The 26,317-nt window shown below is 62.0% G+C and overlaps 1 protein-coding gene across 4 annotated transcripts in view; it reads right to left on the reverse strand.

Annotated features, from left to right (window-relative positions):
* The window catches only part of NCOR2 (nuclear receptor corepressor 2), a 208,972-nt gene that overhangs the window by 31,369 nt on the left and 151,286 nt on the right, over positions 1–26,317 (reverse strand). For all 4 annotated transcript variants that reach the window (XM_080821217.1, XM_080821215.1, XM_080821216.1 and 1 more), the window contains 5 exons: positions 21,627–21,769; positions 13,876–14,023; positions 9,276–9,903; positions 2,381–2,501; positions 1,291–1,444 (listed from right to left, as the gene is read on the reverse strand). In XM_080821217.1, coding sequence (XP_080677343.1) covers positions 1,291–1,444; positions 2,381–2,501; positions 9,276–9,903; positions 13,876–14,023; positions 21,627–21,769 — 1,194 coding nt within the window. The remainder of the gene's footprint in view (positions 1–1,290; positions 1,445–2,380; positions 2,502–9,275; positions 9,904–13,875; positions 14,024–21,626; positions 21,770–26,317) is intronic.

Consider the following 26,317-nt stretch of genomic DNA (forward strand, 5'->3'; position numbering starts at 1 on the left):
CATGTGCATGCCCTGGCTTAGGGTCCTTCTCAGTCATATGAAGAGTTTCCTGAATCAAGGACTTCGTCCTGCTCGCTGCTGAACCCCCGGGACCTAGCCCAGCACTTGACCATCACAGGTGTTGAACAAATGTCCTGGTCCAGGGGTCGTAGGCCAGCCCGTGTGCGGGCCGGGATGTAGGCCTGCCCCTACGGGTGGCATCTGAGACTTCCTGCGGCAGGTGGGAGTGGCCGCAGGGAGGCGAGGGGGCAGGCTGATTAAACAGGGAATGTCTGGCAGGCCCGTGTCACTTGTGGGAAGCGTGCAGCCGTCCTCCTTCAGGGACAGCCCTGTTCTTTGTCCTCGGGCAAGTAGCACCACCCTTGAGGAGGCCTGTGGCCCAGGGCCAACCTGGCTCTCCAGAAAAGAAGGGCTGCTCTGTCCAAGAGGGCGCAGGCGGCACTGGCCCCCAGAGCCCACCCTTGTGCTATGCTGCTCAGGGAGGGTGGGCGGGGGTCCCGCTGCCCTCCGACGCTGAGAGCGGCCGGCAGACGCGTAGGCCGGCCCAGCGCGGGGAAGCCTCCGGAGGGCCTTGGCCATCGCTTGGGACGCACACGGCAGGTGCGGCACGCCGGGCTGCCCCGGGGAGGGGACCCCTCTGGGGACGCAGGCCTGGAACTTCTCGGGTCCAGCGGGGAACGTGAGGCAGAGGCAGACAATCCAGAGAACAAGAAACCACACCTCGCCCGTCCCCTGACCTTGAGCTTCACGTGGGGACAATAAAGCATACCCCGGGCAGCTGCTCAGGGAATTACCCCTGCGGGCACCCCAGTGAACCCAGCGACCTCGGGCTGGAGTAAGGTCAGGCTGAGCACTGCAGGGAGCCGTGCTTCCTGCCCAGGCCCCAGAGCTGCTGCCAGCTGGACGCCGAGCCTTGTCCACGGTTCTGGGAGCTCCCGGGTGGGCTGAACCACAGACGGGCTTATGCACATATACAGGGCTCTGAAACTGTTTTTAAGTTGCCAACATTGAGAAAAGGCCCCTCAGGTGAAAACGTGGATTTCTGGCTTCCCCAGAAGCACAACAGGGGCCGTCCTGCTGCGGGGTGACTTGGCTGAAAGCCAGGATGGGCCTACCTCAGAGAGAGCAGGGGTCCTCTGATTCGCCCCCGTCCCCGCTGTGCCCTGCTGTCCCCTCCACCCGTCCGACCCCTCTGGCTGGCCCACCCTGCCACTCTGCTCGGCGTCCGCAGCAGCTGCCCTGGATGCATAGACACCCCTACCCCTCACCCCTGCGGGGCCCCCCACTCACCCTCTTTGTCGGCAGGAGGTGCGGGGCTCCTGCTTTTCCCTCGAGGGCTGCTGCTGGGCTGCTGGGGGGTGTCGTTCTCTGGCTGCAGGGGCTGCGGTGGCGGTGGGGCGGGGGGAGCTGTGTCCTCCCGGGGGGGCTCGTGGACTTTGCTGACCTGCTGAGAAAAGCAGGGGGAAGTACGTATCTTCACAGGCTGTCCAGGGGCGACGGAGCTGAGGAACAGCCTTCTGGGCCCCCTGCACATGACGAGCCGGCCTGAGAGCCAAGGCAGTGAGGTGTCCAAGGGCACACGGCTTGGGGACAGGAGAGCAGGTTTTCACGCATCCCAGCTTCCCAGTGGGGAGCCCATGCCTGGGCCCCGAGTCTCTGTGGGTCTCAGAGAGATCAGGATTGACAAACGGGACTGTACCCAGCCCTGGAGAGCCAGCAGTAGCCCGGGCCGCCCTGTGTGCCTCACTCAGCCCCGGTCAGCTCAGAGCGCCTCAGCCCACAGCCCCCCGCTGCACTTGGGGAAGCCGGGGCACACTTGCTCAGAGAGGGGTGGCTGGCAGCGGCCGGGCCGTGGTGAAGAAAGGGCTCCTCCGAGGGGCCTGGAGATTCTTCTGGGTGGCCTCCCCCAAGGGTCTCCTGTTTAGAGTGGGGCCTTCTCCCCAGGGTGCTGGGACCTGCCGTCCCTGGTCTGGGGGAGCTCTGGAAGACCCCCGGGGGGGGAGCCCCCTGGGGGGGGGGAGCCTGGTGGGGACGGCCATTCCAGGCCCAAAGGCCTGCAGGGGCTCCGGGCCAGGAGGGCAGAAGGCAGACCTGCAGGCCGCCAGCGCCCTCGTTCCCGCAAGGCCCCACCCGGCTCGCCTGCGGGCTCCCTGGAGCGGTTCCCGCCTCGTCTCCATGGGGATTTCTCCAGGAAACAGGAGGCTGCTGGGAAGGGCTGAGAGGAGTGAGGCTGCAGGTGCTGCCCCCCGGCCCCCAGCGGCTGTGCGCCCGCCCTGATCCACGGCCTTCCCGAAGCAGAGGTGAAGGGTGGGGGGCGCGGCGGCCGCGGCCTTCCTTGGCAGGAGTCCCGGGGTGCGAGAGGGGGCGCCTGGGCACTCACGATGGGGGGTATGGCGGCCGCCCGCTGCTTCAGCTGCTTCAGGTCCAGAGGCTTCTGGGGTGAGGCGTTGGCCCTGGTGTCGCCGGTCGGGGTGAGGAGGCTGGGCCGTGGCGACAGCAGCCTGAGGGAGAGACGAGCGTTAGCCCGGGGGCTCACAGCTGGCTCTCCTGGCTCCAGCCCTGCACAACGGGGGCTGGAGGCGCCGCCAGAAGCGAGGCACAGGTCCAGGGCCACCTGGCCCAGGAGACCCACCAGGACTCTGGGGGTGGGGAGCAGGGACAGATGACTCCTCCCTCCCTCCTCCGGGCCCGGAGGCCCAGGCCGGGATCAAACACTCCCCTGAGACGGCCCAAGGCAAGCAGAGTCCCAGGGCAGCCCAGCACAGCGCCCGAGCCACTCGAGGCCCTTCGGAAGCTGCGGGAACGCGGAAGAATTCACTGGATGAGGGCGCGGTGAGCATCAGACTATCCATCACGCGCATGTGAGAGGCTCGGGCGCCAGGGCATGGAGCGGAGTGGACCCCGTTCACTGGAGGACAGGAGCTCGGGATACTACCCATGCGACTAGAAATCTCCACCAACTGCAACCTCACGTTGACCGAAGAGCTAAGAGCAGGCAGACCGCAGCTGCTCAGCTGGTACACGGTCTACACCAGCCAGAAGTGTGGCCCTGAGCTGAACCGGGCCTATAAATGCTTCATTCCCCAAAGCGAACTCATGTCCACCTGCTGCGGACATACAGAACTGGGCACCTGAGAGCGGATGCCAGGGGCAGGGTCCCTCCAACGTAGGGCTGCAGTGCCTGGGGCACCCAGGCAGAGCCTGCCCTGTGGGGTGGGGCTCCTGAGGGGTTCAGAGATGTCACCTCCTTCAGGAAGTCTTCAGGGATTTCTAGGACCTCCTGGAGTACTGGGCACAGCAACTTGCCCCAAACGCCGTCTGGCCCCCCAGTTGGCATGAAGTCTTCAAGGTGGGGGCTCAGTCTGCCGCAGCCTCAAACCCTCGTCCACCCACAAGGGCTGCCAGGTTCCTGCCCAGCCGCTGACTCTCTCCTGCGACCTGCACTTGCTGAACACACAGCAGACCCAGCGCTGTGCCTGGGGAGCACAGGGACCCTGCACCCAGTCTCAGCCTGCAGGACGCCTCGGCAGATGACCGAACAGGGTGCACCAGGGCATCGGCCACAGGCTGGGATTCACCCAGAGGGCAAAGCTAAGGCCGGGACCCCAGAGCCAGAGGATCCTGTGGGCACAGCCCCTAGTGTGCTCGGCGATCGTACCAGGTGATGCCACATGCAGACTGTAAGCCACAGCCACTGCCTTCCAGGCGAGAGCCGTGCTAACCAGACCAGGGCTCACGCCTGTCCGCAACCCCGCAACTGCTGCCAGAACCCCAGCGATGAGGAAACCACGCCTCCTTCTGCAGATGGGGCCGGGCAGACACCTGACTTGGGGCCTAGGTGCCCTCTGCTCTCGGTGGCGCGGCCACAAAGCCGTGGCCATGACAGGCTGTCCTGCGGTTACCTGCCTCCTACCCACATCTGCCACACGCTCGGCTGAGCAGACACAGACACGGCGACGCCTGCTGGGGCTGCCTGGGGCGCAGAGGAAGGTCGTCCTGACTTCTCCATGCTCAGCTGGCCTCCACGGTCCTCCCCACCTGCTCGCCCTCCCTCCCGCCCTCACCTCTCCACCTCCCCAGACCCTGCTCACCCTCTGCTCTCCAGCTCCGGGGCCTTTCCTGTAGCTGCCGACCCTCCTTGCTCTCCTGAACTCAGACCCCAGGGCCCAGGCACTAAACAGAGATGCCATCAGCTGTCGTAACGCTCACCACCTGCCTCAACGCATACGCCATGCCCGGCCTCCCCTCCCCTCTGCCTCCCAGCACCCATTTAAACCGACCCACACTTGTAAACGTTAATTTTAAAACGAGCGAGCTCTGGAAGCGGTCCAGCCGCTCCTCTAGAGGTGGACGCAGTCATCACCCGACCTGGCCATCCGGCTCCTGGGGGTTCGCCCAAGAGCACCGAGAACATAGGCCCACGAGAAAAACCTGTTCACAAAGATCACAACAGCACCATCGCCACCGCCAACAGGTGCAAACCACCCAAGTACCCCCACACGGGGTCTGTCCACACAACGGACTGCGATCCAGCCATACCGAGGAAGAAGCAGGACACCCGCTACAACGTGGACGGGTCCTGAGAGCAAGATGTCGACTGAGACAAGCCAGACGCGACAGGCCACGCGCTGTGAGGGGAGCCACTGATAGGAACTGTCTAGAAGGTGAGAATCCAGACAGAAGAGAGGCGGGTGGAGGCCAGGGGCTGGGGGCGGAACAAGGAGTGATGCTGAAGGGCACGGGGTTTCTTTCTGGGGAGCTGGAGGAGCTCTGGAGTTCAATGGCAGTGATGGCTGCACACCTCTGTGAACAGACTAAAATCCACTCCCCCGTACGCTGTGTGGCTGGATTGTAGAGTCAGTGAATGATGGCTCCCTAAAGCCATCATGAGACGAAAATAAAGAACGTACGATACGCTAGCCATGAAACCAAGAGTTTGATTAACTGTACTGTTTCCACGAACGACGAAATGCCATATTTTACAGGTGTACAAAAATACAAAACTACTATAAGACACAAGTATTAAAGTTAAAAAGTAACATTTCCTATCAGTTTAAGTATGTTTTTGTAACACAAATAAAGCGAAGTCTTTGCCAGGTGAACTAGGGCCTCCCCCTTGGGCCTGGGCCCTGCCTCGGTTTCCCCACAGCTCCTCGCCCAGGGAGGGACCAGTCACATTAGAGAGCAGGGCAACAGGGACTGCCCCTCACACGCTCTCAGCAAGCTCCCATTCGGGGCCCACCCAGAGACCCGGACTCCTCCTTCCCGAGTGTCCCACCGAGGGAGGCAGGAGCTCGGTTCACGAGAGGCCTCCTGACGCCCACCTGCCTGCTCACTGTAAGAGGCCAGCTTCCAAGAGCAAGGGTCTGGGTTCAAGTCCTTGACAAGCCTCGGCGACTGGAACCCCGAAAGGAGCCACAACTTCCCCTCGTTCCAGCCCCCACAGCGGGTGAGCGCTGCCTCCAGGAGCCCTCCTCAGGGGCGGCCCTCCCTCTGTGCTCTTTCCTTTGTTTTCTTGGAAGACAGCAGCTTTTATTTTCCTCTCTGGAGACCCGGGGGGGGGGGGGGGGGGAGGGGGAGGGGCTCTCGGAGCCTGGCACCAGGCATGTGACCCGGGAGGAGAGGGGAAGTTGGCAAGGCGGCTGGGAGCGGTTCAGGGCTCAGGCTCCCAGTTCAAAGCCCACCTTCAGCTGTAGGACAGAACCACTGTGCCTCAGTTTCCCCATCTGTAAAATGGGCGTAAGAACAGCCACCCCTGCCCTCCCAGGACAGTTCTGTGGGTGGAACAAGGGGCAGCACAGGAAGCATGGACAGCAGCACCTGGGACTGAGTGGGTCAGGCGATCTTCGCATCACTGTGGGTTTTCTTCCCACGCTGGAGGGCCAGGGCTGGGGGAAAGAGATGGGCAATGGGGGACTGGGGACACCCTGGGTCTGGACACCCTCTCTGCTAAGCACTCCCCTTGGCTTCCCTATGATCATCAGGCTCTGATCATCCTCACTGCCACACGGGCTGGAGGGTGAGGAAAGGCTGGTTATGAACCGTGTCTGCACAGACATGGTTCTGTTGCTTCCTGGGAGGCCAGGTCCCTGCCCACCTGTCACTTCCTCTCCTGCCCTCTCCCTCGTTCTGCTCTGCCACAGGCTTCTTTGCCTTCCACTGAACATAAGCTCATGCAGCCACAGGGCCTTTGCACCGGTTGCTCGTCCCACATCTCCCACTATAGGCTCTGATGACCCTCCCATGCCACTTCCTCATCGAGGCCTCCCTGACTGCCCCATGCATGGCCCCTGCCCGGTGCCCCTAATCTTCCCATCACCCAGTTATCAATGTTCCCATTCCATACTAGCCACTCTCACTCTGGGATCAGGGCTCATCTGTTCTGCTCCCAGCATCCCTCGCACGTAGAATGGCACCTGGCAAACACTGGTGCCCAGTCAATCATTTACAGAATAAAGAAATAAAAGGGAAAGTGCTGCTGGGGTTCTTTCAGAATTTCCGGGGCACAGGGGAAGAAGCCACACCCCAGCCCACTCTCAGAGTAAACTTTCGGTGTTCCTACAGCAGCTCCGCAGGGAGCTAACCATTCACTGAGCACCTAGCATGTGCGGGCCTGCCCCCAGGCTGCAGTTTACGCTATGACGTCCGTTATGCTCACGGGAAGCCTGAAAGTGGGGACCCCACACCCATCTCAGAGAAAACAGAGGCCCAGGGAAAGGGGCTTTCTGGGGTCTCGACCCCACCAGAAAGTGCCCAGGCACCCTCTCTGGAAACTGGGACAGAGGAGGCCAGGCGAGCTCAAGGCTTAGCCATCAAAGCCACCATCTCTGGTCGTCAGCCAAGAAAACTCCCAGGCAGAGCCGCCTGGCAGAAGGTGATGGAGAGTCAAAGCAGAATATGATTTCTCTCTCCAAACTCTCCAAAGGTCGTCCGGCAGGGGCTGGAACGAGATGCATCCTGGGCCCGTCCAGGGACGCCCAGCTCACCACACCAGGACTGCCCGGCGGGAAGGAGGGCGGTGGGCGGCCGGCCAGGACCCGGGGTCGTGCAGGGGCCCACCCGTCCCGCCAGCCCTTCCGGGAGGCCCTGGCTGCCAGGGCATTGCTCTGACGCATCTTGCCTGCACGGCTGTGGCTGGGGGGAGAGGGGGTGGCAGGCGGCCAGCCAGGAAGAGGTCAGCAAGCTGGCCCAAGTCCAGCCTGGCTCCGAGGGCGGGGAACCAGCCTCGGTCACACAGGGCGTGACAAACCAGGTGTCCTGACTCCCAGCCCAGGGCCGCTGCTCCCCAGGGATCGAATGCTGGACATTCAGGCAGGAAGAGTGGATACAGCCAGATCCAGCTGGGGGAAGGACACGTCCCTGGGTGGGGCTGTTGGGGGAGAGAGGGAGGCTGAAAGTAGCCTTTGGGGCTTCAGGCCTGGCCGGAGGGCTCCCGGGGGCCAGCGGGGCTCAGCTCAGCCTTCCCCGGTCCCCAGTCCTGGGCAGAGGCCATGTGAACCCAGGAGGCTGCTTATCAGCATGGTTGCCCCATGAGCTCAGCTCTCTTCCCGCTAGGAGCAGAAACCCGTTTCCATGACTCCGTCCCTGTGGCCAGCAGGAGCAGGGTGGGGAGCCGCCCGCGCTGACCCCATTCCCCAGGCACAAAGAGTGAGCGGAGCAGCCAGTCCCTGGCCGGGGGCCCTTTCGGGAGGATCGGGCCCCCGTGCGTACTGTTCCCAAAGACAAAGAGCTCAGGACCCCCGAGCCCTCAGAAGCCTGTGGCCGGGCCTTTGCTGGTCACAGAGCCGCCCAGCAGACTACTTTCCTGACATGACGGGGTGAGGCTCCTGCCAGCAGGGGCTCCCAGGGAACCCCGGACACACAAATCTGAGGACAACGTGGCTCACTTCCTTTTGTGGAGGACGACCCAAAGAGCTCTGGATGAAGCCAACTTTCACATGAAATGTTCTAGAACTTGCCATTTTAACATGCCCCAAGGTGAATCGCGGGGCAGAGGAAAGGCTCTGAGTGAACTCTGCTATTTGAAAGTCAGATTTTCCTCCCTCTCACTCTGCCCAGAACTTTTCCGAGACAGGAGAGGAGAGACAACAGACCGCACTGTTTTTAGTCAAAATAAAAACGACCCGCCTGCCTCACTAGAAAACATTCCTCCAGCGTCCAGATGTGGGTGGGAGCAGGTCTCTGTACCTCTGCCCTCAGCCAGCCCCAACTCAGGGGTATGAGCTTTGATTCTGGCCAGGGGTTTCAGGATCCTCAAGCATCAGTCAAAATCCAGTGCTCCAGGGGCTCGGGTAGGAGGTGGAGTTGGGCACCTCACCCCAGGAGCAAAGACAAAGGTAAGAAAGGGAGGAACACAGCTCAGAGATGGGGGCACCCAAACAGGATGGCACGGGGGTCCCCCCAGGCCAGCCCCGAGAGCAGCCTCAACGGCTCAGTCAACTTGAGCCAGGACGGTGGCCTCCAAGTTCCAGCACCTGGACCCTTGGCGGAAGGGACACGAGCCCCCAGGGGTCTCAGCAGTGTTACACAAGGAGCCGCGGGCAGACCCGCACCGCTGTCTGCTGGGACACGGCAGCCATCTCCCTGCGCTTCTCTGACCCCCACTGACGTCCCCTCGTTGGCGACCAGCTGCTTTCCGAGCCCGAGTCACACCCAGCTGAGCGGGGCACTCCCCTGAGAACAGACTGCAGCCCCGACCTAGCCCGGCCTGCTCACCCTCAGTGGCTACAGGACTCCGCTTGAATCACACAGGCTGTCTCCCGCCCCAGGCCCTTGGCACCTGCTGTTCCTGCCTTGTTAAGGATAGAACTGTGCCCCCCACCACCTCCTGAGCCCTCAAACATGCTCAAGCCCAAACAGCCAGGGACCCATGAATGTGACCTAATTTGGAAACGGGCTCTTTACAGACGTGATCAAGTTAAGATGGGATCATCACGGTGGAGCCGAATCCAGTGAAGGAGTCCTCATGAGAAAAAGAACTCTGGGCTCGGGGTCACACAGGAAAACACCACGTGAAGACGGAGGAGTAAGAGCCTTTGGGGGAGCAGGGACCTGGCCACACCCGCACACCTGCAGCCGCCCGGTCTGCGGGGCTTCGCGCCACGGCCCCAGGGAGCCAACCCCGCTGCCTGGCACGCGTCCCTTCCAGACCGGCCCCGCGGCTGCGCCCTTCCACGTCCAGCCACGCTCCGAGGGCAGGCGCCGAGTCGGCCGGTGCGCTGCTGCCCGGGTGCTGGCTGCAGAGGACGAAGCTGCCACCCGCTCTGCCCACTCACCTGTTCTTGTCGCCTCCCTCGGGCTCGTCCACCTCATCTGCGCTGCAGGTGGCACTGGAGTCGCTGTCCTGGGGGGCTGCCGCACCCTTGGCCGTGGGAGCTTTGCCCCCGGGGCCGCTGCCCTCCTTCTTCTCCACCTTGAGGGCCACCTCAGGCGCGGCCTCGGCACTGGCCTCGGCACCCCCCTTGCCCTTGTCGGGCCCCTCCTCCACGGCCTCCTCTTTGCACTCGCTCTTGACGGGCTCCGTGGGGGGCACCTCACCGGGCTCTTCCGTCTTGCCCACGTCCACAGCCAGCTCTTGGGCCACAGGGGGCTTCTGCTCCTCCTCCGCTACCGCCAAGGTAGCCGCGGGATCGTCCTCCTCCTTCTCCTCCTTGGGGACCACAGGAGGGGGTGCGGTGGGCGACGCGGGTGCTGGCGGGGGCGTGGGCGGGCGGGTGGCTTCAGGGGCCGGGGTGGGCTCGGGGGCGGTCAGAGTGTCCTCTGGCGGAGGGGTGGGTGGTTCGGGGGGTGGCACGTCGGGGCCCGGGCCGGGCGGGGGCTTGGGCCCGTTCTGCCCCGTGTCCTTGGCGGCCTCGGTGCGGGGGGAGGGGATGCTCTCAGTGTCAGAGCTGTTGTTGACTGCGGCTGTGAGGGGGAGAGAGGGGCAGGGTGAGTGGTGCCGGGGGCCTCAGGCGTAGACCTAGACCTGCCCATCCCAGCTCCGGGGCCCAAATTCAGGATGCTCTGAGTGGCCCCACAGCCAGACACCACAACGGCCCTGAGGCTCCCACACACATGGGCAGCCGGCCCCTCCCGGTCCCAGGGCCCTTGAAATGCTGACCCCAGTGCCCAGCCACCTCACTGACTTCCAGCCCCTGGGGTCACTGGCACCCGTACGTGGCCAGGGCCGGTGGCTCTCATCTGAGCTCCAGAGCTGGCTGTGCCCAAGCCAGAAGCCCAGCCATGGAAACGCAGGTTCCCTCTGGGCCTCGCTCTCCCTATCTGCAGAGTGGGCAAGCAGATCCTGGCTCACAGGGGGAGTAAGCCAGGATGTGGCAGCACAGGGTGACGCTGGTGACTTCCTTCCTGTGTCAGGGAACTCTGAACAGCCCGAGGGGAAAGTGTCCCGTCCTGTGGCATCCCCCGTTGGAGGCCCACATGGCCCCGCACCTGGCAGGTGCACAGGGAAGTGGTAACCGAGTGACTGAATGTGCGTCTGGATGAAGGGGGAGGGCAGCTAGCCTCCCACCTGGCTCTTCAGCCTTAAAAACACTCCTGTCGCTTCTCTGGGTCTCAATTTCCCCCATTTTGTGTAAAATGGGGACAAAGTGAAAAGCCCTGCGCTTGCTGTTGGGAAATCAAACAAGGTGCAAGTCACAGATGAGAACACTGGTGAAAATCAACAGAACGGTGAAGCCGAGTGTACAGATCTGCAAGCGTGAGTCAGGGAACAGCATGGGGAACAGACTGCACAGGGAAGGCGTACAGAGGCAGCAGCAGCACAAATGTTGGCACTCACAGAGGCATGCTCACGGAAGTGGGCCCCTCGCCGAGGACAGGTGCCCTCGGGATGCCCCTGACCCCAGCACAGCCCTACCCCGACCTCCCCCTCCCCGCCACCAGGCCAGCCGGCCACACTCGTACCTGGGCCACTGCATTCCCCTCTGGGCACCTCGCTCCCAGAGGTGTGTAAGGCTGGAAGGAAGCGAGAGAAGGATTAGAAGCAAGGTGGCAGGAGCAGCAGGTGGCAGAGAGGAGGTGGCCGGGGAGGTGAGCAACAGGGGGACTTGTGGCCCTCATCTTGGAGTGACGTGCCCTTTCCCTTCAGACCCATGGGTGACCTGTAGCGGCTTTGGCCAGCAACAGGGTGGTGCAGGGTGAAGGGCCAGTCCCGCCCACTCCTGGGTATCCTTGGACAAGTCACTGGCCTTCTTTGGACCTGTGTTCCCAGGACAGAGGTGGGGATGCCGACCTCAGAGCTGGGCAGGGCGGAAGGAGCGGCCTTTGTGGCCCTGGACCCCATCCCACCACTCAGTCCCAGAGCCAGGTGGGCAGGGAGCTGCCATGGCCCTGGATGAAGGCTTCCTTCAGCCCCGGCTGCCCCCCGCACCCCCCGGCCTCTCCCACTGCTCACCTCCTTTCGTGGCCCACTGCTCCCAGAAATCATAATTGGAATTATGGGTGACTCATTTAATCCTCAGTGACCCCTGAGATCAGGATAAGTGGCATCTCATGTGCAGATGAGGAAACTGAGGCATGGAGAGGCCGAGTCGCTCGCCCCAGGCCATACTGCACAGGGACGGGAGAGGGCTGACCCCGGTCCCGCCTCTGTGTGTGGACTCCAGCAAGGCCCCTTCTTCCCGCTCACTTAACAGACATCGGGGGTAGGGGCCTGTGTGGACGCCCCTTGGACAAGTAGCTTAACTCTCAGAGCCTCAGTCTGCTCATCCACAAAATGGGCAGTTACCACTGGGCCCTCTCGCTCAGCGAGAGGCTTGTCTCCATGAGGAGTTCTCAGGGACGAGCGTGCGCCCGAGCCCGGGGGCTGTGAAGACTCGGACTGCAGGGCCCACCCCACTAGTGCCTCATCAGTTGGTCCGGGAGTGGCCTGAGAATCTACACTTCTGACCAGCGTGAACGCTGTCCCCAAGCAAGCCAACTGCGTGACCTTGGGTGACAGCTCTGTGCCTCAGTTTCCTCATCTGTAAACAGGGTGACAAGAGCACGTACTCCACTGAGTCACCATGACGGTTCAAGGGATCACCTCAAGGCTGCTGCTCTGATTAGGACCAGGAGACTGTGATCGTTGTGGGGACACCAAACAGAGGATGACTCCTCCCTCCCCAGACAGTTCATCTCTGCCTGGACGCAGCAAGGCACTTGCTGCCCACCCTCTGGAGGGGTCTGCCATGCTGTTGGGGCTAGCCGGGCTTTCTAGAAGGTTCCACGAGGGCGACCTCAGGTCCTAACCTGGAACCTCTCTGACCTCCCCCTTCCTGGTCACAAGGCACAGGATTACACAGCAAAAGCTGGCTAGACCGGCCAACTCCAACTCCACCAGTTACGTGACACCCCGTGAGAGCGGCTCTCCTCAACCTGGGCCTCGGTTTCCAAAACTCATCCATGTGATGGGAGTATCACCCTGGACCTTTGTGCAGGATTTTCTACCCCACTGCACAGGACCCACTCAGAGCCATCAGGTGGTCACAGAGCCTCAGCTCTGTCAGACCAGCCCTCCCCCTCTCTCTCCCCTACTCAGCACAGAATGTCCCTCCACCACCCCCACTGTGGGATGTGAGCCCTACAAGTGACGGGGAGTTCATTACCACACAGTTCTCTTACTGGGCAGTGTCTGTTCTGGTCTTAATGCTGAGCCGAAGTCTGGCTTCATTCTACTCTCCCACCAAGGCTGCATCCTATCCACAGAAACAGCTGGGAGGATATTTAAAGAGGAGGGATTGGGTTTCTGCTTCCTTCTCTTTTTGTGGCTATAAATTCAGGACCCAGAAAACAAGAGCAGAGGGATTTGTGGTGCTCACTCAGACGCTGGCCAGGCCTCTCACCAACTTGGATTAGAGAGACCCAGAGCAGCAAGGGGCCAGCCTCGATTCCCAGCTTGAGGCAAGAGCAACCACATGGCCCAATTCTCTGTTCTCGACCAGGAAGTGAGGTTCAGGCCCGAGAATGCCCTGGGGGCTGGCAGGGCTTGAATTTATTTGCAGGCCTGGTTTGAGGAGCCAGAGGTGACTCCCTCCTTTCTTTACCATGTTGGCAGAAGCTTGGGAGTTTGAATGCAGAGGCAGGCAGACAGGAGGAAAAGGCAGGCACCCCAGGCAGGGACAGGAGGAAAGAGGGTTCTGTTCACCAGGAACACGAGGGCCTGAATGGGGCAGCCATGGGTAGGAAGAGAACAGGGGAGGCACAGGTGTTCAACTAAGCTAGGGGTTGGGGTCTTTGGGGACATCGTGCCATGGGGGACAGGTACAGACCCAGGTAATTCATCACCCAAAATGGAGCATTTGGGACTAATACCATCATCGCCACCATCACCATTGTCACCACCACCATCACCACCACCATCACCATCACCACCATCATTATAACCACCATCATCACCAAACCACCAACATCACCACCATCATCACCACCACCATCACCATCATCACCACCACCACCACCACCACCATCACCAACACCACCACCATCACCAACACCATCACCACCATCACTATCACCACCACCAACACCATCATCACCACCATCATCACCACCACCATCACCACCATCATCATGACCACCATCACCACCATCACCATTACCATCATTATCACCATCCTCACCATCACCACCACCACCACCATCATTATCATCATCACCATCATCACCAGCATCAACAACATCATCACCATCACCATTGTCATCACCATAACCACCACCACCATCACCACCATACCCGTCACCATCACCACCACCATCCCCCCCAACCCCGCCACCATCACCACCATCACCACCATCACCATCTCCATCACCAGCACCATGCTCCCCCTCCAAGGCAGTTCAGGCCTCTTTTCAGGAGGACCCAGACATTCTTGGGGCAGGTCAGTTCCTGTCCCTCACCTTCTGCCTCCTCTGCCATCTCCTCCTCGTTCCCGCTCGCGCCCGATGCCTCCATCTCCTCATCCTCCACCACAGGCGGGAAGGCAGCCTCCTCACTGGCGGCGGCTGGGGTTTTCTTCTTCTTCCTCCGTGCATTCCTCTCCTTCTCCTAGGGCACAGGGACAGCGGCAGTCACAGCCTGGGCCTGGGCTGTCAGCCCGGGGACTCCCTGTGCCCGGGGCCTCATCACAGGTGCAGTGGACGGTGATCCCAGCCGAGTGGCCATGAGGCGACCTTCCCCCCTCACGCCCCACCGGCCAAGCATGCCAGTGGCTATTTTTACTGCGGCCTTTATTCTTCCCTCAAGTCCCAGATACGTGTATGGCGCAGCCTGGACGATCAGTTGCCCTGACATCCTTCTGGGACAGGCGAGGAAGGGCGGTTTCTGCCTACAGGCCCCCTGTGACTGGTCCAGCCCCTCTGATGACCCCAGGCAGAGCAGTGACCAGATGTCCCAGAGGACACTGTGCCAGGCACAGTCACTACGTGGGGAGCAAATGAAGGAGGGAAACTTCCTTGCATGTCACCTCTGCCTCTCACTGAGCCCCAGCAGACAGGACTGGTCTGGGAACCTCATCATTTCACTCCCCTAGTCTTTCCAGGACACCTCCTGCATGCCAGGACAGCCTCGGGGCTGAGGACACACAATGAATGAGGTAGACAAGGTCCCTGCCCATAGTGGTCTTCTAGTCAGGGGACCAACAAACAACATATCACTTAATTAGAGACTCAGAGGTGGGGACATGAGCAAGATCAAAAAAGACAGGGCGGGGGTTAAACGGACAGGGAAGGCTTCTCGGAGGAGGTGACCTCTGAGCCAAGTAGGAGCACAGAGAGAGAGCTGGCCAGGCAAAGCCCTGGAGGCTGGTGGGCCAGGTAGAGGGAGGTACGAGTACAGACCCCCGAGGTGGGGCCCAGCTCAGTGTGCACAAGGAGCAGAAAGAAGGCTCCCCCCGCGGAGACTTGCACAGCCCTCCACGGGGCACCCTGGTCCCCGGAAGCCCGGCTCCTTCACTCACGGGGCCAGATGCCCATCCCCCAGCTTGGGTACAAGCTTCTCCCTCCCGGTTGGCAGCTGCTGTCTTTGCCCCTCCCTGGGCGGGGTGCCCCAGGGGGGCCAGGCAGAGGTTTGGAGCACATCTGCCCACTACGAACTGGCTGACGGAGGGGGCGGCCTCTGAGGCTCCAACACACAGTTAGCAGAGTTGAGGTACATGTGATGGTGGACTACTAGGGTCTCCCTAGTAGACCAGGGACTCCCGGAGGCAGTGGACTGGTTCCCAAGAGGGGACGACCCGCCCCGGTGCAGCTGCAGTGAGAGGAGGGTCCTAGCCCGAGCCCTTTGGGATCTCCAAGGAAGGAAGTAGAACCTGTGGTGACCTCAGACACGCCAAGAGCCTCAGTGAAGCCCCTCACACGGGCCCGAGCACGGTCCCCCCAGAATCCATGACCACCCAAAACTCAGAATGTGACCTTATTTGGAAATGAGCTCTTTGCAAATGTAATTAGTTCAGATGAGGTCATACGAGATTAGGGCGGACCCTGAGTCCAGTACGACTGGTGTCCTTATAAGAAGACAGGGAATCCGGACGCAGAGGCACACAGAGGCACAGGGGGAGCGCTGTGTCCAGCAGCCAAGGAACGTCCAGCACGACGACCGGCCGCCCTCAGCAGCTACAGGAGCAAGGCGGGCTTCTCCCCGGAGGCTCCGGAGGGAGCAGGGCCCTATAGACACCTCCATTTCAGATTTTTGCCTCCGGATTGTGAGAGAATACTTTTCTATTGTTTTCAGTCACCTAGGCTGTGGTCCTTCGGTACAGGAAACAGGAAACTAACGCACCTCGCCTCCACCAAACCCCTGGCCCCCCGCAGAAAGCCCCCATCCAAAACGCTCGGGGCAAATGGCCCGCGTGCTCCAGGTGCTGGCACGGTCGGCCCGCCCCAGGCCCTCACGATGGCTGGGCTGGGAACAGGCCTCAGGGGGTCCCCAAGCCCCAGCCCCAGCCCGGGAGTGGGGTCACTTCCTGTCCTGCCGTCTTCCTGAGCAAATGGGGGTCCTCTGAGCGCGGCCACTCAGAACGCGGGGAGGAGAAGGAAAACGTCCGTTTGCCCGTTAGTCACGGTTTCCGTCCCCGACAGGCCAGGGCCACAGCCCCACCCCGCCGAATGTCCCCTGGCCACTGTGGGAACGCCCAGCTCTGCCATCCCCTCTGCCCCCCCCCCGCCTCCAGGGGCTGGCCCAGCCCTGCCCCAAACCCCAAGCTTCTCCCAGAGGCCCAGCTGGAGCCCACGAGGCGCGAGAAAGTTGTGTGGCATGTGGGTTCTGTGGGTGCGGCTGAGGGATCCCCCTTCTTCCCCAATCTATTTTGAGCAGGCAGGGACTCACTCCTGTGCTTGGGCTGGGTGAGGCAGGCGAGGTCTGCCGCTGGGGCGGGGGCAGGGCAGCGGCTGGGTGGGACTCCACAGTGCTGGGAGCCTGGCAGGGAACCGGGGCTCCTGGGGGCCTGGCCAGGATGTGCATCTTCTGGGGACTCAAGGCCAAGCGGGCCAAGTATGATGTCAACACTCGAATCCCAACACGGGGTCTGAGAGGCTGGGGCTTTCTGAGTGTCTGAGAAATTACACCAAATCCTTCCACACGTGGCCCTGTACCCCGCAGAATCAGGAGGGGCGTGCGGAACAGGAGATGCTGGCAAGACAGGTATGACTGCAGCTGCTGTTTGTTGAGTACCTACTATGTGCCCGGGTGTTTTCCTGGACTGAGGCAACGGAGACACACCGCTGCTCTATAAGCCAGAATACGCTGCTCCTGCTTCAAACCTTCCCTGAAACCCTTGATAGAAAACCCCAATCGTCCCCACTCCATACAGCCCTGCCTGGTCTAGATCTGGACCTCACCCACCTCTCCAAAATGTTTGTCCACCTCTGCCCTCCTCGGTCATCCTGCTACAAACACACTGGCCTCCTTGTGCAAACGTGCTTACAGGGCCCTTGGCCACAGGGTCTTTGCACTGGTCATTCCTTTGCCTTGACCTCCTTCTTGTAGATGCTAGTGTGACTCACTTCCTCACCTCAATCTGGACTTCGCTCAGACCCCACCTCCTCAGAAAGATCTTCCCTAATGCCCTGTCAAAATCAGCTAACCCTTGTGGCCTCCTATCAATCACTCTCTACTATATCCCTCACGTTATCACCTTCAGACCAGAATCAGAAATTACTTCTATGTTCATCTGTCCCTTGAACTGGAATTAGCCCCTGAAGGGCCAGCACCCTTGTTCTCTGCTTTGTCCCCAGCCTACCTGAAACGGGGCCTGTCACCTAGAGTGCAGGTGCTCTGTAACAGTTTCTTTAAAGATTTTTTTAATTTATTTATTTGACAGACAGAAATCACAAGCAGGCAGAGAGGCAGGCAGAGAGAGAGGAGGAAGCAGGCTCCCTGCCGAGCAGAGAGCCCGACTCGGGGCCCGATCCCAGGATCCTGGGATCATGACCCGAGCTGAGGGCAGAAGCCTTAACCCACTGAGCCACCCAGGCGCCCCGTAACAGTTTCTTCAGATGAATGAACTTGATAGACAAAAGACATTGGCTCAGAGAGGCAAAGACACTTTCCCGAGATCACACAGCGCATGTGTCGAGTAGCTCACATTTGAATGCAGGTCAGGTTCAAGCACTTTGTTGTCCAGACCGTGTCCCCCTCCAGGCCTATGCAGCCTTGGACAGAGGAGACAACAGAAGGAAACAAGGCAAGGCAAGGCCTGGGCTGAGACAGAGACAGAGAAACACGGAAGCTGAGCCCCAGGGCCTGGATTCACAGATGGGAGAAAAGGGTAACCTTCGGCCATAAGGAGGGGGAGGAAAACCTCGGAGAAGTCACTAATGCCAAATGTTACATAAGTCTGGGACATGCGCGCCTGCCCACCCAATCCTGCTTCCTGCTGACGTCACCCCACGGCCTCGCTCAGGCCAGGCCCGGTATAAAGCAGGAGGGGACACCCACTGACCCTCTGCTTCCTCAGCTCCTTCCTGCACTGGACAAGGGTGACATGTCTTTCTGAGCTCCAGACGGGGCCTGGCCGATGGCCAGAGGTGGCTGCCCCGGCTTTAGGATTCATAAGGACCTAGAGCTTCCTCCTGGAGACCAGAGAGGGCCGGGGAGGGGTGGGAGGCAGAGGTCATGGAGTTCAGTAGCATCTTGTGAGGCCTGCTTGCATACTCCAGTGACGGGGAACTCACCCCTGCAGCTTGGGTGGCCAGTCGGGATGGATGGACCCAGGCTGAGCCCAACTTCCCGTGACGGGTCCCTGTTAGGTGTTCACTGTGCTTCCTCCATCGCTCCTTCAAGGTCAGCTGGGAACAAGAACTAGCCCCATGCTCCCAAATTGCCTTTTCTCACCAAAACAAGTGGTCAGCAAGGTTCACCCGTCTGTAGGCCCCAGAACACGGCTTGCTGGCCCTATCTCCTGGTCCAACACACTTGGTCCACGGCTCACCCAGCAAGACCATGCTCTGCTGAGTCCTGTGTGAGCCACATCTAGTGGAGGGCAGGCCCACGGAGGGATGTTCCACAGACCCGGGTTCAAATCCCCTCCATGGTCTCCCGGCCTCATCACCCACCAGTGCTCAGGGTCAGGCGACAAGAAGGCCGACCGCCTCCATCAGACATCACTACACCTCTCTTAGACCAGCACAACCCACCCTGAGCCCAGCGCTGGCAGACGGCTTCCCGCCGTCCACTCCAGGAACGCCCAGCTCCTCCGCCCAGCAGGAACAGCCCACGCACACTGCCCGCCAGGCGCACGGCAGGCGCTCAAGAGAGGCTTACTGAGTGCGCAGCAAGGACAGGGCCTGGCCCCGGGCGCGGCCCCCACCTTACAAAGGACTCCTCTGCTCCCCACAACAAGCCTGACCGTGGGTCCTAGCCTTACCTTCACTTTAGAGAGGACACCGAGCCCGAGTGGGGAGGCTGTGTGCCCACGGGCACCATCCGCCCCCTCTAGCTCAGAGCCCTCCTCTCTGCGACCCTGCTAGGCTGCCTTTCAGACGAAAGACACTAACCGACCCAATCAATCAATCAGTCGACCGGTCAACCACTCAGCCAGTCGAGGAGTGGCGGCACTCCACATACAGCGCATACCCAGGGGCATGCGAGATCCCAGCCACTGGGCATCTGGCGGCCACGAGCGCCACCAAAGTCATAGCTCTCAGCGGCAGGGTGCTCACAACGGGCCAGGCCCTGTTCCAGGCCCTTCCATCTACTCACTCAGGTGAGTGTCCTAACAGCCCTCCAAGCGGGCCCCTAGTACTGTCCCCACTGCAGGGCTGGGAAAACGGCACACAGAGAGGGCAAGCCACTTGCCCATGGTCACACAGCTAGTAAGCGGCAAGACCTGGATTAGACTCCGGGTCTCTTGGGCCAGAGTCCCCACAACAGCTGCTCCTGCACACAGCATCTGAGAGAGTGCCTCCCATGCCCCCCGAGAAGAAAAGGGGGTGAGTGGCTTTTTTTTTTTTTTTAAAGATTTTATTTATTTATTTGTCAGAGAGAGTGAGCACAGGCAGACAGAGAGGCAGGCAGAGGCAGAGGGAGAAGCAGGCTCCCTGCTGAGCAAGGAGCCCGATGTGGGACTCGATCCCAGGACGCTGGGATCATGACCTGAGCCGAAGGCAGCCGCTTAACCAACTGAGCCACCCAGGCGTCCCGGTGAGTGGCTTTGAGACAAAATTCCACCACTGCTGCTCCCAGCACTACCAGTGGGAGCAGACAGGGCGGCCGCTGCTCACACAGCGCTCTCCTTGGGCAGGCACTCGGCTCCCCAAAAGTGGTAACTCATTCAGTCCTCACCAGGGGTCTCGGGGTAAGAGCCACTATTCCCCCACTTCACAGATGGGGAACTGAGGCTTGGGGGGGGGTGAAGCTGCCACCCACGGGCACACAGGTGCCCCGTGATCAAGCTGGGACTTGACTCCACTCTCACCCCTGAGCCCACGCTGCACCATCCGCGTTGCTGGGGTCTCTGGCCCTCCTACCCATGCTCTCAAGTCCTGGGGTCCCGGGGGCACAGCGGGACGGTGCCATGAGGGACTCTGGGAGGGCAGGCCTGTAACCCAACAACCTGGGCTATGGCCAGGTTTGCGTCCAGGCTTGCTGGGAGGGGCTGGGGGAGGAGGGAAAGCAGGGGAGGAGGAGGAGAGGGAGCAGGAAGACCTCCTCCAGTGCCTGTGCCTGGGCCCAGCTCGGGATCATCCTCCCCCCAGTTAATTCCTCGCTGGTGTCCACAGAGGCTGCCTCCCTACCAGCCAGCAGCCCCTCCCAGCTGCTGCTCTACGGGATTTAAACAGGCCTTAAAGACAGGTGCTCTGTACTCGCAGGCCTCCCTGAGTCTTCCTCCCTGTGGAAACCAGAGTCCTAGAAAACCTAGGAAAAAAGGAAAGCTCCTGGGGCACCAGGGAGCACTGCCAGAAGCTCAAGGAGCACCAGGGACCATCTGAACAGCACGCAGGGAAGGCAAAGGTGGTCTGGCCTCACCAGATGCGACTGGGAACAGGAGACAGACAAGAGCTCAACCCAAGACTGAGGGTCGGCCTCAGCCCTGCCCACAGGAGCATGACACGGTGTCTCCTGGCCTCGGACAGCCCGCAGCTGCTTAGATACTCGATTCAGTAAGATCCCACCCAGGGTGGCCGGGGACAGTGCACTTAAAATCTGCACGGCGCTTGAGCACAGTTCAAGTGGGGCGAGTCCGCCCCTGCCTGCCGGCCACGCCGCGTGCCTCAGTGGTCTGGGCACCCCCATGGGCTACGTGGGGAGAGCAATTCAGCCCTGCCTCCCAGGACAGGCTGCACGTGCTCTATACCCAGCAACAGGCAGCCTGATCTGGGAGAGGGGGCAGCGATGCAGGCTGGTGATCCAAAGCATGGGTCCCTGGGTCATACAGGTGTGGGTTCAAACCCCAAGTCCGCTGTTGATGAGCCTGACTGAGCCTCAGTTTCCCCAGATCTATAACAGTGACAGTGATTGGCAGGGGCATGGAGTCAGGGACGGAGAAACAGAAGCTGGCAGGGAAAGAAAGGAGGGGGGAGAGGAGGAAGGGAAGAGGCTATCCCCAGACGGCCCTCCCTTCACAGTAGGAGCCACGAAGGAAGCAGTTCTCTCCGCAGAGACCATTTACAATCTCAGTGAGCCCTCTTGGGCTCCTGGCTCCTCTTGAGGCCAGAGGGCAGCAGGAGGCGCCAGGAGGCCAGGGCCAGGCCTGCTGCTCCCTGACCAGTCCTTCCTTCCCCGAGGCAGCCCTAAGACAGTGAGGTCAAATGGCGGGGGGGGGGGGGAGGGTTGGGGGGAAGACACTCACTTGGGGTTCATCTGCCCCTGGACCTTTGTTCCAGTGCACTGACAGCCACAGGCCTTGCTGAGGCAGGGCCCGACCCACCACGCTCCTTCCCACACACACCCAAAGGTGTCAGACCCAGGAGAGCAAGGGAGCCGAGGTGGGGCACTGGGAGGGTGAGCCTGGTACACGGGGCCGTCCCGGTGCCCAGGAGGGGACTATGGCACAGAAGGACTGCAGCCAGGTCACAGGGACCAATAAGCACGAGGCGCTGGTGGAGCACCTGCTCCTGGCCCAGAGCGCCCAGGGCACAGCCCCCACACGAGGCCCGGGCAGGCAGGACGGCATGTGTGTGTGTGTGTCCGGGGGTGGGGGCGGGATGCTCACCATCTTCAGCTTGTGCTGCTGCAGGATCTCATCCAGGTTCTGCCTCTTCTTGTAGTTGAAGTAGAAGTTCTTACACTGAGACACGGTCTTGGAGCCCACCATCCGAGCGATGGCCGACCAGTTCCGGCCGTGTTCCAGAAGACCTGTGGAGGGAGGGGAGCAGGTGACAGGAGGCAGGGGCCCATGCCTACGGCCTGGAGCCCCAGGCTGAAAATGCTCTGAATCCAGGCACAAGGCTCCCGGCTCCAGAAGCAGACGGGGGGCGGGGGGGAGTGCCGGGGGGGTGGGGGACAGGGGCCTAGCCACCACCTCTCCCCACCCAGGCTACAGGGGCAAAAGGTCTGGCTCCAGGAACCGGGAGGGACAGGGGGTGCTCACCCCGGGTGCACCCCCGCCAAGGCCACGGTGGAGGATTCTGGGGGCGAGGGGCTGAGGTCTGGGGCTCAGACCCCGCCCAGGCCCCCACCTCTCTCGCCTCCCTGGCTGTCGTGACCTAGCACTGACACTCCCTCACAGCTGCAGATGAGGCCTCAGGCCTCGGGAGACAGGGCTGTTTTCCGGCTGCACCGGGCCAGGGCCAGAGAAAAGGAAGGAACGTGTGAGCGGGGAGGGAGGGTGGGGTCGGGGTGTGTGTAAGCTGGAGCCCGGAGCCTCTTCACCCAGGTTAACTGGGTACCTCTGGGGTCTGAGGCCGTCATGGGCTTGGGGCCCATAGGGCTCATTCAAGGGATGGGAGTAGACTTGCCCCCGCAAACACAGACCCCCCTCCCCCCATTGCTATGAGCTTCTCACAGCTTCGCCCACCCCTGCTATGGGGAGAAATCCCCAGGAACTGGCAGACTCCACGTCAAACCCACCTAGGTTGGAGAAAGTTCTCTCCAGCCCCACAAACTCAGGCCAGAGCTGTACCCCCACCCCCACTCCACACCCCATTCTAGCTCCAATGCCGTGAACACCGGGCTCAGCGAAAACGCAGTCCCCCGCACACAGAAGCCGCACCTGGGAAGCCTGGCCCCAGGTCTCAGTCCATCTGCCCACGGAGCTCCCGGCACACATGGGCACGCCGCACACGTCTCTCTGTACCCCATGTGGCCAGGTCAGCGCAGCAGGCAGGGCCGGCCACTTCCCAGGGGCTGCTAGAGGGACAGGAGGCAGGCTCCCGACGCCTGAGGGCCGTGGGGCAGGACGAGGCCCCCCAAGGGCAGCAGGCACGAAACCTGAGTCACGCTGCTGGGAACACAGCAGCCTCTGAGCCCCAGAGCTAGACTATCACGGCAAACGAAAGATTTCCCATAACGAAGTTTGAGGCCATTTTCCTTGAATCAAATCAAGCTGCAAGCAGGAGGGCTCTGATTGGGATTTTGCAGGGGTGCAGGAGCCCGAGGGCCTGACAGTCTTCCTGCTGGCATCCTCTGTCATTCATTTGCTCGTCCACCCACCCACCCACCCACCCTCACACGTGCCACCGGCGCGCGCTGCATACGAGGCTCTCGTGAAAACAGAACTACAACAGGCACAACACGGGCAAGCTGCCACAGCCCGCGGCCGAGGGACCTGGAGTTTGCAGAACCCGAGACGAGGTTCCGTCTCGTCCTTGCTGCCCAGGACTGCTCTCCCATCCCCAGCGGGGGGGAAATGGGCTCAAGGGGCCACAGCCATTCGCGAGCTGGTGGGGACAGACCAAGGGCAGAGTGGGAGAGGGGACCCAGGTTTTCCGCTCTCCTGCCTCCGGGCCCCGTGGGGTGCAAGCGGTGCCAGCCCGACAGGCCACCTGCTCCCCCGCGGAGGCCACGGGCCACGTGGCGCCACAGCGGGCTCCTCAGGGTTCCTCAAGGACAGGCGCGCAGGGGCGGGCTGGGGCTTGGGATCAAGTGTCACCCAGCCCCCTGACCTTTCCCTCCGCCTGCGCCAGCAGCAGCTGCCACTTCCACAGAACCTGGCGGAGGACGACGGGACGCGAGTTTATTTATATTTCCCCAGCCGGGGCCAAGGGAGCCCAGGCAAACACGTCGGGCCGGAACCCTGGGCGGGAGAGGGCGGGTCTCCCATCTGGGCCTGATTGGGGGGGGCGTGTAGGAGCAGCGAGGACCCGGGGGGTGGCCGGACCCCAGAGAGGCTGACATTTCCAAACTCAACACATAAATAAGGAGGTGGTTTGGAGGCTGGCCAGGGCCTCAGGATCCTAATTAACTCCACTTGTGGCCGCAGCAACAGCGGGAGTTGATGAGGGTGACAGGGTCACCCAGCCCTTCCCAAAATCGAGTGGTGGCTCCAGGAGGAGCCCTGGACAGGGTAGTCCAGAAGCCCTGCCTGGGAAGTGCTGTGTGGTATCAGCCGCCCACTGTTCTCTGAGCCTCAGTTTCCTGACAGCTACATGAGAGGCTGGGGTGAGTGTCCTCATGTCGCTGGCCAGGGCCCCCTTCTGGTTCCTGTTCCCTAGGCTGAGGGTGCTGGGCACAGGGACAAGCACTTCAGACCTCACCGAGCCTTGCAGACCACCTAAACTAGACCCAGCTGAAAGCCCCCCAGCCCCCATCCGGCTAGAGGGAGCACCTCTGAGCATGCACCAGCCAAGACCCCCCCCCCAGCCTGCCCCAAGCAGACCGAGGTCCTGCCCTCCCTCCCCCGACAGCCCCAGCCTGACTGCCAGAAAGGGGGGGGGCGGGGGGAGGGGGGAGAAGGGATCCCAAGGGAAGGGGTGGGGATGGGGTCCCACGGGCACAGAACTCCTGCGTCCCCTGCCTGCTGGCCACAGCCAGGTCCCTGTCACCAGTACCCAAAGCCACCCCAAGCCCCTCCTGGGGCCTCACTCACATCCTCTCATCTGCGTCTCCCCCTCGGCCAAGTTTTCCGGAAACATACGGCTTGGAGGATGCTCCAGGGAGTGGAGCTGGGAGCCGCGGGCTGGGAGGCGGGAGGCTGGGCGGCCGCGGTGCCGGCTCCGAGAGGCTTGTGGCTGGAGCAGGCTTGTGGCTGGCGTCTGCTCCCGCTCAGCTCTGCCTCACATCCTTCTGTCCAACGGCGGCGGCGGCGGCGGTGGCGGCGGCAGCGGGAGGGAGGGAGGGAAGGAGGGGAGGGGAGGGGAGGGGAGAGGAGGGGAGGGGAGGGGAGGGGAGAGGAGGGCGGGCGGGCGGGCGGAGGCTGGCTCGGAGAAGGGCGGAGAAGGGCGGGGAAGCGGCTCCGCACCGCCTGCCCCTGGTGGCCCAGGGCTCCTACCGCTGCTCCCCCGGCGCTGCCAGTCCTGACACCGTCCCCACCCCGCCCCCGCAGCCCAGGGCGTGAGAGGTGCCCTTCGCCGATGGGGGGTGGGCGGCGGGAACTTGTCAGTTGTGTGCTCCTGCCCCGTGCCAGGCGTCACCAGGGTGCACCGTGTCCGAGGCTCCTCCAGGCGCGAGCGCACCCTGAACAGAGCTCAGCAAAAGGTGCTGGCCGGGAGCCCCCAGTCCCCGACACCCCCGCTGGGTGGAATCCCAAGAGCCCGGCCTGACGGGGCAGCGGCGCCCTGAGCAGCCTCGCCGCGCGCCTGGGCTGGCTCCTCCTGCTGCCTGACCCAGCGAGACGCGTCGTCAGGGCTGAATGTGACCTCCAGACGGAGGCTCTCGGGAGCGGGCGGGCGGGGGAGCGTGGCAGAAGCCCAGGTTCAGAAGGGGCGGGCCAACTTGGCACTGGCTTCCCCCTCCCTCTCTCCCCATCCGTGGCGGTGGCGGCGTCAGCAGCAGCGGTAAGAACAGATGAGGGTTCAGAAAAACAGAGCTTCTCCACCCCAGCAGACGGGGAGCAAACAGCTTCTTCCGCTGTCATTCCCCGCGGCCGGTCCCACCTGCGGTCTGCACCCCCACCGGCCCGACGCTGCCAGGCCCTTCGCGGGACGCTCTGGAGGTCTGGGGCCGCGGGAAGGGGCCCGAGTGCTCCTTCCAGCACCCGCGGGTCTACGGACGGGCCAGGCTGGCTTCACGTTCCCAGAAGCAGCTCAGGACTTGAGTGCAAATGAGACCTCCAGCCACTGAGGGCTGGCGGAAGAGTCTGGAGTCCCCACACGGTTCGTTCTCTGCTGCCCAAGGGGCTCGGGGGGGATAGCCGCCTCTTTCCTCCCTCTCCGAGACACCCCTGACAACCAGAGCAGCCTGTCCCAATCAACAGCTGCTAGACCTGTCACAGGCAGCTCCCTCGAGTTTGAAAGTTAACAGGCTTGAACTTTGGAGCCAGATCCAGGTCATGACCGATTTCTCCAACTCTGGGGTCACCGACCTGCTTGTCCCTTTAGCCCTCAGCCTTTATGTCCTGCCCACGGAAACCCAAGGAACGAAAGGCCTCCCTGAGCCACCTGTGCGCCCAACCCTCGTCCTGGGATCCCAACCGTGTCGGGGACCCAGGACTCTCTGCCTGAGTCCCTTGATCCATACCCTGCAGGGAGGAGACCCAAGCGAGCTCTTAGAACGCCGGTCTTCCAGTGACAACCCATGCCTCTCGGGATAAAATCCAGAGGCTTCAGTGTGTCGTGTGAGGCCCTGCAGAAGCAGCCCCACCCACCCACCCACCCAGCCTGCTCCCCACTTCTCCCCTTGCTCACCCACCCGCTGGGACCTTTTAGGTCCAGCCCTTGAGCGTGACCCAGGACACTTACACTAGCTGCTTCCTCTACCTGCATGGCTTTTTCACAAATCTGCCTCTGTCCTCCTTCAGCTCAAGGG

This window comes from Martes martes (assembly GCF_963455335.1).
Source record: "Martes martes genome assembly, chromosome: 13".
NCBI lineage: Eukaryota > Metazoa > Chordata > Mammalia > Carnivora > Mustelidae > Martes > Martes martes.